General features: G+C 35.8%; 2 protein-coding genes across 2 annotated transcripts; one reads left to right on the top strand and one right to left on the bottom strand.

Moving 5' to 3' along the window:
• The first annotated feature begins 9,871 nt into the window (after window positions 1–9,871).
• On the top strand, window positions 9,872–11,855 carry eEF1gamma (elongation factor 1-gamma). Its single transcript, XM_067759025.1, has 3 exons — window positions 9,872–10,024; window positions 10,163–10,312; window positions 10,422–11,855. Exons 1-3 carry the CDS (start codon window positions 10,013–10,015, stop codon window positions 11,529–11,531), a joined length of 1,272 nt encoding a protein of 423 aa, XP_067615126.1. The 5' UTR covers window positions 9,872–10,012; the 3' UTR covers window positions 11,532–11,855.
• Window positions 11,856–12,633: 778 nt separating this feature from the next.
• Window positions 12,634–14,317, bottom strand: Cisd2 (CDGSH iron sulfur domain 2). Its single transcript, XM_067759026.1, has 3 exons — window positions 14,100–14,317; window positions 13,130–13,347; window positions 12,634–13,066 (listed from the first exon to the last, which is right to left on the bottom strand). The coding sequence occupies exons 1-3, from the start codon at window positions 14,194–14,196 to the stop codon at window positions 12,980–12,982; spliced, it is 402 nt and encodes a 133-aa protein (XP_067615127.1). The 5' UTR covers window positions 14,197–14,317; the 3' UTR covers window positions 12,634–12,979.
• Window positions 14,318–16,175: the final 1,858 nt, after the last annotated feature.

Here is a 16,175-nt window from a genome sequence, read left to right as displayed (position 1 = left end):
TCCGGGTATGTGGTATAACCGTGGCTACCGCCACGGTGATGCACAATTTTTTTGGTGGGTACAAACACAACAAAAACCACATGGAAATCGCCAACTTCAACTGCAAATATCTCCGGACAGAGATAAAATTTTTCTTTTCCGCCATCGGATTATTGTTCTCGGGATTAATAGGCGTCTTTTGACACCTCTCTCGATATTTTTGGTAGCGTATTATCAGTCGACCCCTCAACTAGACTATTACCTTATGTTCTTATTTTTTACTACCTAGTAGTAATTTTAAAATATTTGAATTAATTTTATATAGGTCCAAGGTCGTGAGTACAAAACAACAGCTTGAAACCAGTCTCAATTATGGAAAAAAATTCAGGACAAGAGCATGGCCTTAGTACTAATGCGAATGTAGAATGTGAAGATATGATTGTGGAGCGATTATATAGTGATAACTTAGAATCGGATGAGAATTTGGAAGTAAGTGGACAAAGTGGTGCACCTGATGAGGAGAGGCCACGAAAAGCAAATCGAAAAAGTGCAGCAAAAACGATAGGCTCAAACTATTGCAAGAGCAGACAGCAAATCAAAAAAATATTTAAGAAGAGGTGCTGAAAGCATTGCAAGAGATCAAAAAAGTGCTCTTGAGACAGAAAAGTATGCGAAGAGAGCGTATGGAGTACTATAATAAACGTGATTTTTTGAAATTGAAACAGGAAAAGCTGGAGTTGTATAAAAGCCAAATGAAAAAATAAGGCCATCACAAATTTATGCTTTAAGTGCTGAACAATACCTAATTTTTTTTTAAACAAACATATGAAACTGAAGTGATATTTTTTATACCAGATTTATAATAATATTGAAGACTGTATTATGAAAACTGAAAATCTTTAGCTTTTAAGAACCATAATGAATTTACCAAATATTTTTTTATATATATACATGTATATGAATTTTTTATTTCAATAAAATGAAGTATCTACAAAACTCGCAATATTTAGTTTCTGATTTCTTCTGCTTCCGAGTTGGTTGTGGATTCAATTTCGGCGAATGGGATATCATGGTCGTCCTCTTCATTAGAAAACTCTTCTACAGAAATTTGTATTGTGCAAAGCCGCACACACGTTTATAATTTGTATTGCTTTTTCTGGTGTGTAGTGAAGGGCTCTTGCTGTTCCAAATGTGATTTCAAGGCCGACATATTGAACACACAAGAATCATGTGTTGCTCCCGGATATTTTGCATTTATGTATCGTATAGTCATAGAATGGTCACAAACCTTAAAAATATTTGTATAAAGATGTAAACTTATGTATTTACAACCTGAAACTAATATCAAAATGGTATACTTACAATCATAGCATTAATGCTGTAGAATCCTTTTCTGTTGTAATATAAATTCTGTAATTCTTTTTTGGGAGCAACAATTTTAATGTGTGTGCTATCAACACAGCCAATAATCCCTAGAATTCTGCTAACATTATAGAAATGCAACTTTGAGTGATGTAGCTCAGCCTCCTCATAGTTGAATTTTATCCATCTTTCACAAATAAAATTTTCCAAGACATTCAACACCTCTGTTAGAACCACAGACACATTCGGCTGGGCAAGTACGAATGCATTTTCGTTTCCAATGCTCAGTTGGTAGGATCCCCGAGCACAAAATCGGAGAACTGTTGCATATTTTAGAATATTAGAAATATGCTTGGCTCTTGTGCATTGCTGAAGCAGTTCATCTGTACTGGACAACAAGTCCATGAACGCTTCTTTGGACAGTCTGAAGTTTTAAATAAATCTATAAACAAAACTTATAGTTTCAACAATTTAACAACTTATTTAGAAAGCTACACTTACGTGGTGGAATTCATATTCAAAGTATTTGAAGCATCCCTCACGCGTCTTCTACTTCTGGCTAGCTCCAGTAAGCTTTTCTCTTCATCTGACGAATCATAAAACCACAATTCCGTCGTAGTCATACTTTTATTTTCAATATTTGCATTTAATAACTAGTTCTGCTTTTGTCTATTTATTTTATTTTATTTGAAAGCTGAAGGAAATGTGCTATTGTGAACTTTTGAATTTATCGAAATTCACAATAATGCTTTCCTTCATCGAACGTGCGTCATAATACCGAATGAAAATTCATTCGATCAGCTCTTTCGACCACAGTCGAAGATCGAAAGATGCTCATAATAGGGGCATTAGTTCATGAAAAACAAGTAAAGGTGTCTAAGTTCGGGTGTAACAGAACATTATACAATTGTACATTTCTTTTCAGATAAATTACTTTTCTACATAACACGTGGCACCGCCCGTTTAAAAAAAATGTCTCTCCATTTCCTCTTAAGCGAAATATCATTGATTCAAAACATGCTTTTATTATACAAGATTACCCATGTAGCACAATGACACTCTGTACTTTTCGTCTTCCAAACTCCCGCATTGCTCCTAAAAACTTAAGGTGTTACTTCTTTTTAAACTCATTTCAGAATATCGAACAAAAATTTTAAAAACGTATTTAAAGTTTTACTTTTAGGAAAAAAGTATAAATTTATTATGTTCTCATCCGTTAAAAAACAAAATATTTTCCTTGCATTGTCAAAATTTGTTTATATTTTTGTTTTATGTATTAACATTAGGTTTTTTTTTAGCAAATCTAAATTTTGCGTCTCCGTCAATAACACGATTACTTGCATGAATTCGTTAATAAAAGATCTTAACGTTTGAAATTAACGGCAGAATTCTGTAATTCAGTCTGTTCTCAAGTCTCTAAAATTGAGATTTTCCTTTAGAGACAATTTTTGTGACTTGAGATGATTTCGGTATTCAGTAAACGAAAGTCACAAAAACAATTCACCATATCGACGAAATTCACCAAAATGACAATTTACTCATACTGTTACGGTCTGCTGTTATGGTCTACGGTTACGGTCCACTTGGGAGCGTTTTCGTGCGAACACACCTAGTGACTAGTGATGGGACCAAAAAGTTGCGATGCAATAGTATCGAAAGAAGAAAGAAAAGATCGGCGAACACTAGCGAAAAATTGCCATGAGTTTCCGGCCGTAAAACCAAGAAGGTGTGAAAAATTTTTAGAAACCAAAAAGCAACAAGATAGCCACGAGTTTTCCGCCGAAAAGAAAAAGAACAAGTAATGAAAAATTTGGGGCTCCATAACGAACATACACATGCATAGGCATATAAATTTTGCTAATCAGCAAATAAGGGAGAAAAGGAGATAAACAAGTTGAAAAAAAAACCTTGAACTGTGAACCAATTGAAATTCACGCTAGCGCAGATTGGTATTTTGGTCAAACAACCGAATAAGAAAAACTTTGCTGAAACAAACGAGTGCATAAATCAGTATATACAAGAGATTGGCTTGGAAGCGGATCGCCATTGCTTACGCTGCCTATTCTCTATCATCAATTTTGCTGATACGACGGCATCGACATGTCCGAATTCAAATAACAATTTTATAATAGTACAAGCACAAGCGAAATTGCTAGGTGATCAATTAGAAAGCCAACTAACTAGATCAGCTGTTATATAGAATATCTGTGTGTGCCGTCGACCACTGCTTTCCTCAACAGAAGACTCTTAAACCAACACCGCAGCTGATTGGGCAAATAACAAATATAACTGGAATAACTAAACTGTGTGAAGTTGTAGTATCATTGGCATTAACACACCCATCGCAACCCGATTTCAATAAGTTGCACTCATTCCGCAAGACGTTTGAAACTGTACGCAAATTTAGCAATACATATGACTACTTCCTTTGTGACGGTCTTTTGGTAGGACATGCATCCGGGTTTTATGGGAAAGTACACCAAAACCCCCACAAACTCCATACGCAGCAGCATATGATACAACGCCAGCAACAACAACAGCCGCCACCAGTACGGCTAGACCGAGCGCAACAACCACCAACAGTACCAACACAGCGCGCCCAAGACCGCGCGCCACGACCACCAACCGCGACAACTTAACCAGAAACGACAACGTCACCAGTAACCACGCCGGCAGAGGCCCACGGTACGTACTCTGGCGGCTATGTAAGTACCAGCCATGTATAAACTTAGATATAATTAGTTAAAAAAACTTCTAAGTAATACTTAGAGAGTTTTATACAGCCCGGTTAAACTATTTAAAAAGCGTCGATTTTTTTCGTCAAATTTTATTATTGAATACTTGAAATTGTTAGCTTTACAACAAGGGGCATGCATTTTTTTTCTATTATTATTTTAATAATATTTTTTTTTGATTTAAAATGATTGAAATTAGCTCTATAAGTTTTTATTCATAAAAAGCTGTCTTTATCATTTGAAAAGTTTTAGCGTTCCATTTTTGGAGCTCATACATAAACTTTTATAAAAAAATTTTGCGACAGCCGCCATTGGTCGATTATGCACGAATTGGCTAAAAGATTTCAACCTTTTCTTATTATCATACAAATACAATATATATATATACATATGAATCACTATTGCTTGCAATATCTTTCGAACAACAAGAATAAAATAATATACGTGCATATAATACATATTGCTATCACAATTTCATCTTTATTGCTTTTGTAACAAATGTTCTTAGTACATATTACATATTATTGTCATTATACTATGTGCATTATACCAATTTGATATTTTGTTACACTCAAACATAAGTTTGACTACAACAACATAATAATTTTGTAAGTGCAAAAAAAAAAAAAAAAAAAAAGACAAAGCAAATAATAAGTGGTTATTGCAACAATGTACTTTAAGGGCAAAATGAATAAGGGGCTAAACTTTATAACACTAAAATAGTAGGTGTATAGAACAAGTATGTATGTATGTAACTTATATACACTCGCAACCAACAACACCAACACCCAACACAACCACCCTACGATAATAACCAAAACTAGCCAGAATTTTATATATATTTTTTGGTTAACAAAATATAAGCAAATTAATTAGAATACCTTTGTTGTTAGAGAGTATAGTTTATATATTTGGAATTTACCTAATAATCCAATAATTTTTCAAAGAAAAGGTTTAAAATATTAATAATGAATTTTGAATAAACTTTGTTATAAAAAATGGGAATGCTGACAGTCTTGTCGATTTAGAAGGCACATAGGGTTTACAGGTAAGGGGCCACCGAAATTTTAGGTGCGTCGGTGGCCATGGATTTTGAGGGTGGGATAAGCACCGGGCGTCGCAACACCACTCACGGCGCCCCCTATATATATTCGGCCCTCTTTGTTCATTTTCCTTTTTGTTTTCTTTTAATTTTCAGCAGTTTTTTTTTTATTTTGATTTCCGAGTTAGTAACCGGTTCGGTTAGTTTTTTTTGAACAGTTTTTTTTTTTTAAATTTACCGTTTTTTTTGAAATTTAAAATTTTTGAGTGTTAACGGTCTGTCCGTGGCATCCGGTTCGACCGGATGTCGTTTCATTTTGAAGTTATAAGCGTTTTGAGTCGGTCTCTCTGCTTCTGTCGGTTTTTTTTTTTGAATTTGACAGCTTTTGGTTTTGATAGGCATGATATGACATTTTTTTCTGATTATGGCGCAGGAACAGTAAGGTTGGCAAGGACCCGCTCCAGCCGACAATGACTAGCCACTGTGCACCACCACATCATGCCGACCGCCTTCCTTACTGCTTCCACCGAAAATGCGATTCCATAACAATACATTGAACAAATAATATAGCATTGCATTTTGGCAACGTAAAGTTGGGTGGTATTGTGGCTGAGCTTGCTAAGACGCAGATCACAATTTTTATAGAAAATCCCAAAGTGTGTAGGTTCGAATCTCAGCGGCGCCACATAGAGCTTGATGTTTTTTTAAGTATTTTCTGTTTTTAAATTTTTTCTATGCTTATTTTAATTTTAGGAATAAAAAAAATATATTTAAAGCGTTTTTCGCAAATAATTTTCATACTTTTTCTGAAATTTTCACGTTTTTGATCTGCCCCGACCCAGCTCACAAATTAGTGATTGCTTTTGTGAGGCTGGAGACGCGAGACAGCTTACAGAATGGCAAATTGTCTCAAAAGTGATTTTCACCCCAATTATTCTCTAATATTGACTAGAGACGGCTTACTGAATTCAGCTGTAAAATGAAAATTATAAAATGACGCTCATGTACACTGGCCCCTGTGGATATCGATATATCCATTCCGAATGAAGATGTGCCCTACGAAGAAGAGACCGAAGGTGCCAAATTGTATTTATGGACAAAACGCCACTTATTTATTATTTGAAATTTGTACAATGCTTTGCGCATGTATAGACACTGGTTGAAATAACGCCCAGAGGATGCGGAAGAGTGTATTTAGTATTTAATAGATGTGGGACGTTGAGATGAAGCTGCACAATACTAAGCTTCGGCGGTGGGCAATGAATATGTTTTGTACAAGCACAGAAAATCAAATCAGTTATTGAACAAATTCTGTGAAGAATTCTGATTGTTGAATGCAGGTGCATATACGCAGTGGGCTTGGGCGCTACACCGACCAACTTGGCTATTTATGCAACACTTTAGCCGATTATTATAAACTTTTTGGTTTATTTTATCGTTTCCGTGAAATATACCTATGAAGAAGCCAAACAAACCGTGCTATATACGTGATTGGCATAAACATATAAAGTTCTATGGAGACATGAGATTATCGCTACCAGTGCAGTCTGTTGAGTGCTCTTTACTGTACACTTAATATAAATAAATAAATTCAATTCTTGTGTTTAAATACAAAACTGTTGTACTTTTGAGTTATAAAAGGAATGGCAAAAGACCTTACTGACTATATTTACAATGTTTTTATAAATTAACTTAAAACCAATTAACAATGAGTTCAAGGAACAGTTGTATTTGCTCGGTAGTAAGACTCAAACAAAGGTCTTGAGATCATAAATTCAAGATGCAGACTTCTAGGCATCCGATTAAACTCTTCAAGTTCTCTAACGGAGGTGCAAAATTAAGATAATTAGATCTCCTAACTTCGATGTAAAATATATTATAAGAACGGAGGGTTCCATTGGGAACATTGAAACAAATTTGTCCAAGAAGAGCCAGCGATAATGTCGAAGATAAAAATTAAATTTTGAAAGAACGTCTGGCTTCGAGCAGCAAAATATTTATAGGTAATTCAACCAAACAGGATAAATATAATAAGAGCCACCCGTCTGCTACGAGTGGCGAGTAACTCGCTGGAAATTTAAAAAATTGCTGCCCAATGTTTTCCATAGGGGACATTTTCAATCGTCTTGCATTTATCCATGTTGCGTAGGCACCTTATGTAAATGTGATTTTTGGAAAGAGAATTAATTAATTAATTAAATACAGTTAAAAATAACCACAAATACCCCACGAAAAGGCATAAAAACATTTATGCACATATCGCCCGAAAAAATCCTGCGAGTACCCTAACGAATAACTTTACGCAAAGTAACGAGTGACGTCTCTTATTATATTTACCCTTCCTCATTCAACACTGTGCCTCCTGACTAGTTTTCCAAATACGATGCTTAGCCCGGGTTTTTCAATGCGAGTTTAAACTCGAGTTAAAGTTGACTAGAATTTGACCTTCACCCCTATTATGAACTCGTACGATACACGATAAACGCTTGCAATCTGTTCTACCGTATTATGAAATAAATTCTAGCGTGTGAAACTCGATCGTTAGCGTTTATCGTTTATCGTGGTATTGCCATACGCTAACTATCGCATACGCTGTTCAATTTTCTACGCTAGCTATCGCTGATAAATTTTTCCACGATACGTTGGGAACTATTTAAATAAAAGTAAATATACAATCATTACATAATCCAAAATAATCCAACTACAGCCTCATTCCCAACACTCTGTTGCAACACCCTGGGCAAGAAGCCTTAAAGTGGCACAAACCTTCAAAATATTTGGGATGGATGGCCTATTTTTACGGGCGCGCAAACTGCCTTCTATTTCTGTTAAGACATACTCTAACATCAATTTTGTTTATTAAACTTTTTTTACTTTTAGTATGTCAAGTACTTACAGTGTAGAGTTCATTTCAAGAAGATTGGAATGATCTCTCAATTTTCTTCTTTCTGTGGAATCTATGCAAGTTCCGTCAATTTGTTCATTTGAGTTTATATAAAAGGTAACAGAGGTTGCATAAAACATTTTATTATAACAGCTTTTAAAAACTGTTGCCACTTTTACGTACAAGACAAATGAATTGTTAGTATTTACGTTTTGTTTTGCTATCTGTTTCGTATAGATTCACAAAAATTTGTAAACAAAACTCTGCTGTCATTCACAATAGTACATCTATCGGGCGTGTGGAAATCGCAATATGAAAGCTGATTTTTTACAATACGCTAGGAAGCGTTTATCGTCTATCGTATGAAAATTCATAATAGGGGTGTTTTTAGAAGGTGAAATAAGATCATTAGGGGGACTCATGTAACCGTATAAATGCCTTATAAAGTGTGTAAACGTATAAATTTATCTAGTGCGTAAACGAGCTGTCAAATTTTGTATGAAAAATCATTTACACAATTTGTATAAATTTACGCGCACATTTCATTGTGTAAGCGCGGTAAACTCAAAGGAATGCAACCTTGCAGACATTACAGCCGGCATTTTCATCAGAAATCTCCAACATCAGCAAGTAAAGGCGTTTTAGTTTTGATTTTTCACTTAACCTTGGTATTTTTTAATTTGTATAACAATCAAAAAATTTTTTTTGGCAATAATACAGCTGAAAAACAATCAAGTTTATCAAGAGTATTACTAGGTGCGTTCATATAACCGCGTGTGTAAATGGATGTAATTTTACACCTTATAAGTTTATATGCTATCATGAGTCCCCCTATTTAGTTTGTGTGAAAACAGTATAAAATAGTGACTAGAGACGGCTTACTGAATTCAGCTGTAAATATCGTCATTTGGGGTATATAAGTTTTGTGACATCAGTGTTTCGCATAGGCCGAGGCGAATCCATACCAGATGGTGGCAAAGCGAATTCAATCGATTCGCCGGGCAGAAGAATGTCAAGTCAAAAGAAAATTTTCATAGATTTCGATTAACTAACATTTTGTTGTACAAGGCTTTAGGCTCCATTACTGATACTTAGCATAGACTTGACTTGGCTTGCGAACTGTCACTTACAGTTCTGTTAAATGAACATTGCATGTTACTGATTACTCAAAACTTAACTTGACTTAGAAATCTGTTGAATTTTGATTTTCTATGTAAGTTCTAAGTGACGTTTACATTTTGAGATGCCATTTGTTTGTTTCCATTTCATTTTGACATTTTGTCATACAAATTGACATTTATTTAAAAATAAATTTCAACGCTGATTATGATGCCAGATTTTATGCGCCAAGTGCAGTATAATCGTGGCTAAGTTGCCAAGTTTACGCCAAGTCAAGTCAAGTCTATGCTAAGTATCAGTAATGAGGGCTTTTGTATGGAAAATTATCAAGAAGAAGCAATCAGCTGTTGGGATAACACCACCTCTACTGAATTCGCCTTGGCATAGGGCATCACAAAACATTGTTTTCTATATAGTTTGGCAGCTTAAGTAGAGGTTATGTTGCGAATAGAGTGGAAGGCAGTGGACTAGGCAGTCGAATGTCATATAATGAAGGAATGGTGTTCGGAGATTTTTCAAAGTTAAAAAAACAATGATAAAGTCTTTAATATAAATAAAACTATTGTCTTAATAACAACAAAAACGCCATATATATTCTGTATACATAAATTTGTAAGGATTATCTCACTTTAAAATTTGAATTAAATAATCTAAAGTTTTGTTTTGAAATTGAGTCGAGAACTGTGCGTGTGAATGTGCGAATTTTCACCGATCAGCTGTTAGTTGCGCTACTTGGTAAAATTTACAATGTCATAAAATGTTGTCCATCAGCCAGCTAATCGGATGAGGCGTCTAATTTAAAAATCTGGCAGGGCTAAAAGCTAACAGCTGTAAAATGTCAACCTCTAACCGGCAGGTGTCACTCTTCCTTCTCTCCGGCAAATAGCAAATATGGCGACAGGCGTAAGTAAATTTTCATAATTTTAATTTGTTAATATCTTTAGCATCGTGACAATTTCGCTACAAATAATAAGAAGAAACGTTTATTTATAACGCATAATTTTGTATTTCACAAAATTTTCAATAACTTTCCAATTACAGACGCTTTATACCTACCCAGAAAACTTCCGTGCGTACAAGGCGCTCATTTCCGCCCAGTACTCCGGTGCACAGGTGAAAGTAGCTGAAAACTTTGTTTTTGGCGAGACTAACAAATCAGCAGAATTCCTAAAGAAATTCCCAACCGGCAAGGTAAGAAAACGTACAGAGTTTATCGTATTAGGGTGTGTACAAACAGTACGATATGTATACGTCATCAATGGTGCAGTGTTACGAACTTTTCTGTTTCTGAATTTTCTAGGTGCCTGCTTTCGAAACTGCTGATGGCAAATATCTGTCTGAGTCCAATGCCATTGCTTTCTATTTGGCCAATGAACAACTGCGTGGTGGCAAATCTACGTTAGCACAAGCTGAGGTGTTGCAATGGTTATCGTATGCCGATACTGAAATTACGCCAGCGTCCTGTTCGTGGGTCTTTCCACTTTTAGGTATTATGCCACAACAAAAAAACAATACCGCTAAACAAGATGCCACAGCAATTTTGACTTTGTTGAACAACAAATTTTTGAATAGCACATATTTGGTTGGTGAACGTATTACACTCGCCGATATTGTGGTTTTCAGTAGTTTGCTGCATATGTATCAATACGTACTGGATCCTAAACTACGCGGAGAATTTGGCAATGTAAATCGTTGGTTTATAACTATTTTAAATCAGCCACAAGTTAAAGCAGTTGTTAAAAATTACGCCCTGTGTGAGACCGCGCTAACATATGATCCAAAAAAATATGCCGAATTCATAGGCAAGTCCGGTGGCGCCAGCGAAAAGAAACAACAGCAGCCCAAGCAGAAGGAAGAGAAAACGCGGAAAGTGGAACCCAAAGATGAATTGGATGCCGCTGATGAAGCGCTTCTATTGGAACCCAAATCAAAGGACCCATTCGATTCACTCCCAAAAGGCACATTCAATTTCGATGATTTCAAACGTTCATACTCCAACGAGGATGAATCTGTTTCCATTCCCTACTTTTGGCAAAAATTCGATCCAGAAAATTACTCTATCTGGTTCGGTGAATATAAATATAATAATGAGCTTACAAAAGTGTTTATGTCGTGCAATCTCATCACTGGTATGTTTCAACGTCTCGATAAAATGCGTAAGCAAGCCTTTGCTTCAGTGTGCCTGTTTGGTGAGGATAATGATAGTACCATATCCGGTGTTTGGGTGTGGCGCGGTCATGAATTAGCCTTCACACTATCACCCGATTGGCAAATTGATTACGATTGTTATGCATGGAACAAATTGGATGCCAATTCGGAAGAAACTAAAAAATTAGTGCAACAATATTTTTCTTGGACAGGTACCGATAAGGATGGACGCAAATTCAATCAGGGTAAAATATTCAAATAATTGCAATATACAAGAAAAAGTAACTGCATAAAAATCAACTGAGATTTGAATGCTTAATTAGTGTTCCGCTTAAAATTAAAGTTAACCAACTCAATACATGCATAGTATATCCTTTCTCAGTCATCCACAACATTAAATATCAAAGCGTACTGCAAAACGAACGCCTTTTTTGTAATTTCAAAAATTATAGGTCTTTCGCTTTTGTAAGCGTAGTGTGTTGAAAAACTACTAGCTGTTCGAAACTGAGAATTATTTATATTTAACGAAAATAAGCTGTTCTTTTTTTTAAATAAAAGTTGAAAAGTAATCTTAATTTGTTTGAAATAGTGAGTTTTATTCGTTGATAGATTGTTAAGCAAAATATACAATTAAGTTAGCAATAGTTTAGTTCGGTTTGAAGTCCCTATTCAATGACACGAAAGTAAGCCCTAATCGAATTCGGCCTACCACACTGCAGATCCTGTGTTCAAACTCCCGGGCAAATCAAGGTCAAAGTTTTAGAAACAAGTATTTTCAATTAGAATAAAGATTTCTATGCGTGGTCGCCCCTCGGCAGTGATTTGGCGAACACTCCCGAGTGTCTTTCTGCCATGAAAAGCTACTAAGTGAAAACTTATCTGTCTTGCAGATTCCTTTCGGAGACTGCGTAAAACACGTAGGTACCGTCACGCTAATTTGTAGGAAAATATTAAAAAGGAAGAGAAGATCGGCCTAAACTCTCTTCGGAAGTATATCTCGTCTTTTATCTTTTTTTATTCTGTATAACTGCGATTATGTAGCTAAGCTTTTTGCAAAACTTACGGTTTTTAAATTTGGAATTTGGAAATATGAAGAAGCAGAGCTCGAACAAATGTATGAAACGGTTCGGATACTATAAATATATTTAGTCTTTGTAAAGCCTTATTCGAATTTAAAAAATCAATATTCGTTCGTTCCCTGAAGAACAGTGACTGTTCAGCAACTCTATTTTAAAATTGATTCTATGCGAAGTTATGTGACCAGTTTGGAAAACATTCTCCATAGGGCCGCATATTATCTTTAAATCCATGTCAATTCGAATCAATGAACACCTTTTTGTATTTGAAAGGAAAGAGTGTAATGGTTGGCTTCATTGTCCAATTTATTATGTAATTTCGATTAACATGATAACTTATTTTATATGCCTTTAAAAAGAAAAAAATCCAATTTAATTTAGTTTCTTAAAGATTTTTCAACAAACTTAGAATATCTAAATATTTTTATTCGGAAGAAATGCGTTTAGTGGGGAAAAATAATAGTATGTATGTTGTATTAGTCTCAACTGCTAATATCGAATTAAATAAGTATTAATAATTATTGCTCACTGTTGGCATACATCTCTACAACGGTCTCACTTCGTTGGCACATAAAAACCAACATTAGCACGGCGATATACGCTACGGCGGTTTATGGAACACGTTTTATTTCCTTTACTTCTTCCTTTGTAGAACAACAGGTCCCACATTATCGCCCGTTCGCTTGTTGTGGTCGCCATGACTACCATCACAGTAGGGCCACTAGAAAGAGCGATTTTGAAAATGTTTAGTCGAAAACGAGTCACTAAATTGTCTTCCACTTACATTCTTGGTTTTCCAGCAACGACAGAATGCTGCTTTCTCAGCAATATTTTCAATATCGATCATATCAACCACTTTAGACTCCGATTTGCGTATAGTTTGATTGCAGCGTCCAGCACCGTCACAGCGTTTACGCGCAACCGGACAGAAAGCCAAATAGGAAACATAGCCGAGTCCAGCCACAACAGCGGTAGGAGGAATAAGTGCTAACCAATCCTTAACTGTGAACAAGGAAAATTTAAAAATAATTCACAAATAATCGAGACACAATAAAAGCTAGTCTTTGACCCTTTCCACTCTTAATTAAATACAAAAGCAAAAGCAAATAAGATGCAAAAACTACTAGAAGGTTGAGCTGCAGACGTCAGCGTCGATGTTAGTATCATAGCAACAAAAGTAAGAACAATAGGAAAACATGTTTATGAGAAACGCTCTCTTAAGTAGGAAATAATTCCAAGATAAGCAGAAATGTGTTTTCAATTTCCAACTAAGAATTTTGCATTCGTGTGTTGTTTGCACTCTTATCCCCCTTTGGACTATTTTTGTATTTTGTTGTTGAAACAGCTGCAGCAATTTTAGTACACTAGTGCTAGGTGCTTATTGCATAATCGCGCAAATTGTAAATCAGTGTAAATAGAAATAGATTTTCTTAACCACTTTAACAAATATGCTGACGAGATAGCATGTACAAATAAATACAAACCGGTTGACAGCTCTTGTCTCTTATCACATCGGAACCATAAACTAATAATGCTATAATTCCGGCATAATCAACAAATAGAAGTTATCTATTGGCGATGTTTTCCAGCAACATGGCCTCATTTGCTTTTACTTAGCAGTCCATTATACAGCTCATATAGGTATAGAAACACTTTTATACTTTCATTTTAATTGGCCTACTTCAATCTCGTATTTGTCCTTATTATCACCCCATTCTTCCAATGCATTTTCTTCCTCCTATATATCTACTTACATGACAACTTGAACCAGCCCGTGAATGTATCTGGTATTGGCAAATTCGACATGTAGTCTGGAATTGTGGTTTTAACTAAACTCGAAACAGCCTGCATTTTGTGAGTATTTTCTTTTGAGCCTCTATGGGTTTGTAAGATTAATTTAAACCACTTTAATTGGTTCGCTTTTTTGCACGACGACGACAATGTAGCGACAGAACTATAGTAAACAATGGACAGAACCATCACCATTGCAAATTTTACCAAGTAGCGCAACTAACAGCTGATCGGTGAAAATTCGCACATTCACACGCACAGTTCTCGACTCAGTTTCAAAGAAAAACTTTAGATTATTTAACTCAAATTTTAAAGTGAGATAATCCTTACGAATTTATGTATATAGAATATATAAGGCGTTTTTTTTGTTATTAAAACAATAGTTGTATTTATATAAAAGCTTTTATCATTTTTTTATTTAACTTTGAAAAAACTCCGAACACCATTTCTTCATTATATGACATTCGACTGCCTAGTCCACTGCCTTCCACTCTATTCGCAACATAACCTCTACTTAAGCTGCCAAACTATATAGTAAACAATGACCATCACATTCATCTGCACGGCGAATTGATTGAATTAGTTTTGCCCAAGGCGAATTCATTACAGGTGGTGTTATCCCATCAGCTGATTGCGTCTTGATAATTTTCCATACTGTGCCTTGTACTACAACATGTCAGTTAATCGAAATCAATGAACATTTTCTTTTGACTTGACATTCTTCCGCACGGCGAATTGGTTGAATTCGCTTTGCCGCCATTTTTGGTTTTTCGCCATATGCATAACCTGAAATTAATTGAGTTGGTGAATTTAATAAATTTTTGTAGATTTTATTCATTGCTTTGGATACGTTATGACTAATTCCGGAGTCATTGGTGCCATATGTCGTATCGCTGTATCCGTATCCTTAACGTAATCAGCTGTTTATCTTTACGACGGTAAACCAAAACCCAATTGGTTGGCTACGATACGATTACGACCTTAGCGGCACCAAAAATCGATTGCATTGATTCTCATAAGGTTGGTCGAATCAGCTGTTAAAAGGTTACCGATACGGTTACCGATAAAGCACCAATGTCTCCAGCTTAAGAGACTTATTTTTTGTGGAATATGTTTCTAATTTTTTGCGCTGTGACCCTGGTATCAGGATGGCTCTGTTGATTTGGTTTTTTGTGTAAAATGTTTGACAGCGTACCCTCTGTACTTGTTTGTTGTTGTTGTTGTAGATATGGACACTCCCCGAAGTCCTTGGGGAGTGTTATCGACTTGATGGTCCTTTGCTGGATGCAGATCCGGTACGTTCCGGTACCAAGCCCGACCATCTCAGAAACGATTTGTTGTGACCATATGCAACCTTCTAGGCCATACCGCTCTCCCACCCCCTAGATCCATGAGGAGTTCGTGGACGTCAGAGCCTCGGCTGTTAATGAAACAGGGCTCGCCATGGATTGGTGAGGTTGACAACTGGATTTGAGAAGCTATGTATTGCGCTGGCAACCTGAAAGGGCTGCGCTACACAAACCCCTTGAATATGGTATTTTAGTCACCTCTTACGACATGCATACCTACCGCGGGTATATTCTAACCTCCAAACCCGCTGGGGTATGTACTTAATAGTACTTACAGACATATACATAAGGGCATCCGATGTTTAACATATTTTTACCACTCGACAACCCATACATTTTAACTAGAATGCTTGGTTTCTCAGCGCGAGTTTAAACTCTCGTTAAAGTTGACTAGAGTTTAACCTTGCCCCTTTGTTCGCTAATATACAATTTTGCTGCTCAACTCAGCTTAAGCGGCCGAAGTGGCAGGGTTAAGCTCTAGTCAACTTTAACTGGAGTTTAAACTCGCACTGAGAAACTCGGCCTAAGTCTGCAAATAAATTATTAAGGTAATAAAATAATAACGTTTTAAATCGGGTTAGAAAAACTATACTTTTTGTTTTTGAAAAATATAAGAGCCACAACATATTGCGGAATTGCCTTTTGCACGAAGCTCAAGAAAGAAGTAAAATTTTTAATTTCCACCTTGGG

The sequence above is a fragment of the Eurosta solidaginis genome, chromosome 1, assembly GCF_040869045.1.
Source record: "Eurosta solidaginis isolate ZX-2024a chromosome 1, ASM4086904v1, whole genome shotgun sequence".
Taxonomy (NCBI): domain Eukaryota; kingdom Metazoa; phylum Arthropoda; class Insecta; order Diptera; family Tephritidae; genus Eurosta; species Eurosta solidaginis.
Note: the sequence above shows the minus strand (reverse complement) of the source record. Positions and strands in the feature narration are given on the sequence as shown.